Source organism: Limulus polyphemus, unplaced genomic scaffold (genome assembly GCF_000517525.1).
Source record: "Limulus polyphemus unplaced genomic scaffold, Limulus_polyphemus-2.1.2 Scaffold4540, whole genome shotgun sequence".
NCBI classification, from domain to species: Eukaryota; Metazoa; Arthropoda; class Merostomata; order Xiphosura; family Limulidae; genus Limulus; species Limulus polyphemus.
This window is the reverse complement of record NW_013670150.1, coordinates 41524-45954: the sequence shown is the minus strand read 5'-3', so window position 1 is coordinate 45954 and position 4431 is coordinate 41524. Positions and strand designations below refer to the sequence as shown.

General features: G+C 30.7%; 1 protein-coding gene across 6 annotated transcripts in view; it reads right to left on the bottom strand.

The window, feature by feature from the left end:
- The window catches only part of LOC106471320 (eukaryotic translation initiation factor 4 gamma 2-like), a 71536-nt gene that overhangs the window by 31827 nt on the left and 35278 nt on the right, over positions 1-4431 (bottom strand). For all 6 annotated transcript variants that reach the window (XM_022399928.1, XM_022399930.1, XM_022399931.1 and 3 more), the window contains 2 exons: positions 3549-3659; positions 752-953 (listed from right to left, as the gene is read on the bottom strand). In XM_022399928.1, coding sequence (XP_022255636.1) covers positions 752-953; positions 3549-3659 — 313 coding nt within the window. The remainder of the gene's footprint in view (positions 1-751; positions 954-3548; positions 3660-4431) is intronic.

Sequence of the window (4431 nt, the reverse complement as noted above, 5' to 3'; positions counted from 1 at the left end):
ACCGAAATAGCAACACCTAACTACCGAAATAGCAACACCTAACTACCGAAATAGCAACACCTAACTACTGAAATAGCAACACCTAACTACTGAAATAGCAACACCTAACTACTGAAATAGCAACACCTAACTACTGAAATAGCAACACCTAACTACTGAAATAGCAACACCTAACTACTGAAATAGCAACACTTAACTACTGAAATAGCAACACTTAACTACTGAAATAGCAACACTTAACTACTGAAATAACAATACTTAACTACTAAAAATATCAAGTTTCATCAATCGGCTGGAATTTAATATTAATAAAAGGATTTATTACAATTTTTAAAAAATCAGCACAAAAAATTACCAAATATTTAAACCAGTTATAACACCTTTGTCTACTCTTAAAAAATACTTCATTTCTGTTAAAAAGGAAGTACATGTAGGGATGGCTAATATCAATCCTTATAAAACAAAGTAAACAAAATAGTAGCACAGGCAAGAATTAACATACATGTATAACTATCTAATCATAATTGTGTTTAATTAATCCTATTTTTGTCTGTTAACATTCTACTACACTGTGTCCCTGTGCTATCATGTAGGGATGATGCAAACATAATTTTTTAACTGTTGGAAGAAATTTCAATGCTAACTGCATTATCTGTCAAAGAGTTCCCAAATGAGAGTTTACATTCAACAAACACATTATGGAATCGGCCCCAGTGAATTATGTTCAAACCAAAACAATAAAGCTTTCTACCTATCGGTAAAGGTCCAAACACATCATCCATTCCACCACGACCTTTGACTCCCATCAGTAAAGGAGGAGTGGGAACCTGCATGTTTCTTCCTCCTATCACACAAGAATTAGGTGTGTACACACCATAATCTTTAGCTGCTTCTTCTCGAATCTGATGAATGGTTCGAGGGCCTTGTTCTGCAAGTACCCTTCGTGGAACCCACTGGAACATACATTTTTTAAATTATTCTCTGCCTAGATAGATTAAACATAGTCATGAAGTTAAAATAAAAAATAACCTCTAAGTATAATCAAAAACTGAATACATCAAAGAAAAGTAAAAAAGTAAATTATTTCTCTCTATTTCATGTATTCTCTAGTGAATTTACATTATAATTGAAATTGCATATGTAGACTTAAAAAGGTTGACTGTTAAAAGTTTAGAATTTCCCAAGCTGGATACAATATTTCAGAAGCTTGATTGCTTAAAATGTTCATGCAGAACAACATACATGCCTTCTGTGTACAGCTGTATTTAATTTTGAACAGATAAGACTAAAGGGAAGGTAGCTAGTCAACGTTTCGGCTACTATAGTCGGACTGAACTGAGAGATTTTACCATGTTTAACTGTACACCAATGGACCAAAAATGCAGAACATATGTTTGTGGTAAAAGAGTGCAAACCACAAACCCTTGGATTCACAGTCCACTAGCCATGCACTGCCTAGAAGCTACAAACTTATGCCTGTAATAGCTATCTCATGAAACAGTGATAAAATTTAAACTATAGACTTTCAGTTTCTAACCACATGTTACAAGGTCGGCCACACCAACCAACCTTGTATGGAAAGAGTTAAACCTCTTTATAGGTTAGTTAGAAAGCCAGATAATTACTTTTAGGATATTCTATTTCAGTGTCTGATATATTTTTTTTGTGTTCTAAGATCCATATATGAAAGTTCCATGAACTATTTTTTGGATAACCAACGTAGAATAAATAGGCTTAGTAAACCATGCACCAAAGTACAAAAGGCATACAGGTTAAAGTAAGTGTTAAATTTCCTAACCTAAAAAGTTTTTACATTTTAGTTACTTTTATAATAATAAATAAATAATATACATGAAAAAACAAAAACTACAGTATTTATATGACTTCAGTTTTTATACTGTCAGTTGATGAAGAAATTCAAAACTACTTTTTTTATACTACTAGTACACGATTTTTATTTACTTAATGCACCTAAAAACACACAACAACAACAACACACAATGACCTATAGCTATTGTTGGATATACAAGACTGTTTAGTTTAAGAGTTATTATTTGATTTATCTAGTGATTTAATGTTTAATGATGATTTAGTTTCCATTACAAATGTGTTAAAAGTTAATTATTTTAAAAGCAACAGTTATGACAAGTTTCGTTACATAACTTTGTTTGAGTTGTACATTACATAATATTGTTGATGTCATCTTTCTCGAAGTCTCTAAGTTTTCTCGCTATGTGAATATTGTTGCTAATAGAGAGCTAGATATTTTTATATTTTTCTGTTGCACATTATAAATACGTGCAGATACAGAGAAGTCAAGTCAGTGAAAGAGGCGTTAAACTACTTGATTGTTAGTTTAGCCGTAACAGGCGATATTGTAAAGTGAATAAGGAGATAAGGAGAATAAATTTGTCTTGTCAAAGGGTGTTCTAAAGTAATTGAACCTGCCTGTGTGGACTTTAACGAAAGGAGACAATCATTTAAAGTTCTGGATGCAACTGTAGTACCCACAGTGTAACTTAAGTGAATCTATCACAGACTGTACAGTAAGAAACAGTACAGAGAAAAATAATTTGTCTTGTCAGTTGGATTCTAAAGTAATTGAATCAGCCAGTGTGGACTTTTGACAGGAAAAGTTATTTAAAGCTTTAAATACAACTGTGATATCCTATTCTGTAAAGAATTTTTGTACATATGTTTGACTTGTTTTGAATATATTATTTTAAAAAGTGGATTGTGTGCTGCCATTTATTGTACAAATTTATCTCCAACAAATCACAAACACCTACTGTAAAGAATCCAAGCCCATATACTTAAAACCCTGACAATTATTATAATTTAACTGGCTTTCTAACTAAGATAAGAAAAGCTTAAAATAATTCCATCAGCTACTCAACCTGAACACTGAGAGAAACTTTCAAACTGAAGATGAAACTTACAATACTGTGCACTGAAAACATCACATTATACATCATTCAGCATTAAAATTTTGCCTTTCTATTAGTAATGAATGATATAATATAAAACTTCTGAAAGAATTATTGGCGGTTTGTAAAAGCGAGGATGCGACAGGTGGGCATGGCAAGTAGGTTCGACTTTCTGGTTTACGACCTCATAAACAAAGAAGATTGAAGACTATAAAAATTAAACCTGGTCTTCGTAATAATTATAATGAGTAATTTGCAATAAATTATGTACTTCAAAGAGGGTCAGTAAATAAATTAGAGAACAAATGTCATTATTCTCATACAAGTCGAGATTTGGGATTTAGTTAAGTATTTCTGTAAAACTTATATAATATTAAAATTTGATTTGATATTTTCATACCAAGTTTAGTTAAACACTGATAATAAAGTAGTTTAATTAAATTTTGAATGTATCTGTGTAAAGGGTCATGACAGTGTCATAGGCACTTTTGACCTACCCATAGCGAAATAGTTACTCATAGTATATTAATAAGATGAAAAGGCTTATAATGTCTTTCCTAAAAATACACTTAGCTCAATAACACAACTTACAGTAGTTTTTAAATAGGTCTCAAATTTTACCTTGTTCCTTCTCAGCTCCAAGACATCCTGAAGCATAAAGCGTATACGAGATGGCAGATCATTGTTTTCAGCAAACGTCTGCATTCGATCAAAGTATTGGTTCATCAAGGACTACACAGATAAAAAAAATATAACACTGTAAATCACTAAAATTAATTCAGCTATAAATATTTACTTTTGCAATCAAGTTTTAAATTATATATATATACCAGATATTTAATTCTTTCAACCCGGGCTCGGTCCCTGGAACCAACCTCATAACCATTTTGTTCTTGTTATAGTTTACATGCTTTAACTTTTAAATCTGTAAGCAAATGTTAATGAAATTTGGCAGTTTATCAGTAAATATTTCAATGCTTTCATATGCAAAATATCTAACTTTTTTATTAAGTTTTAAGGTTAGTAAAGCAATATTTCTCTCATGCTTTCTTATTCTTTTCACATCTTGCCTATCTATCATGCAAAGTAATATTCATTTTAAAATTAAAAATACTTTTATGCATCAGAAAATTTTAAATTTCACATGCAAAATCTTTATAATGTCCAGATAGTTGTCAAACATTTGTTAAGAAAAAACTTTATATCTTATCTGTTATTTTCAGTAATTAATCTCTGTATGGGTTTAGTAAATTTGACTGATCTCGCAACCACGATAAAAAATTAGGAAATAAACATAAATTATGCCTCTTTCATTCTAGAATGAACACAAATTATAATATGAAAACATAAATGTTTCAATGAAATAGCTTAAATCTCATAACATTATACATTTATATATATTTATTATATTGACCTTTTACCCATACCTGGCTAACAGTACAGAAGTTACAATGACGCGGCTCATATGCACTCATGTTACCGTATCAAATAACATAAAAATGAC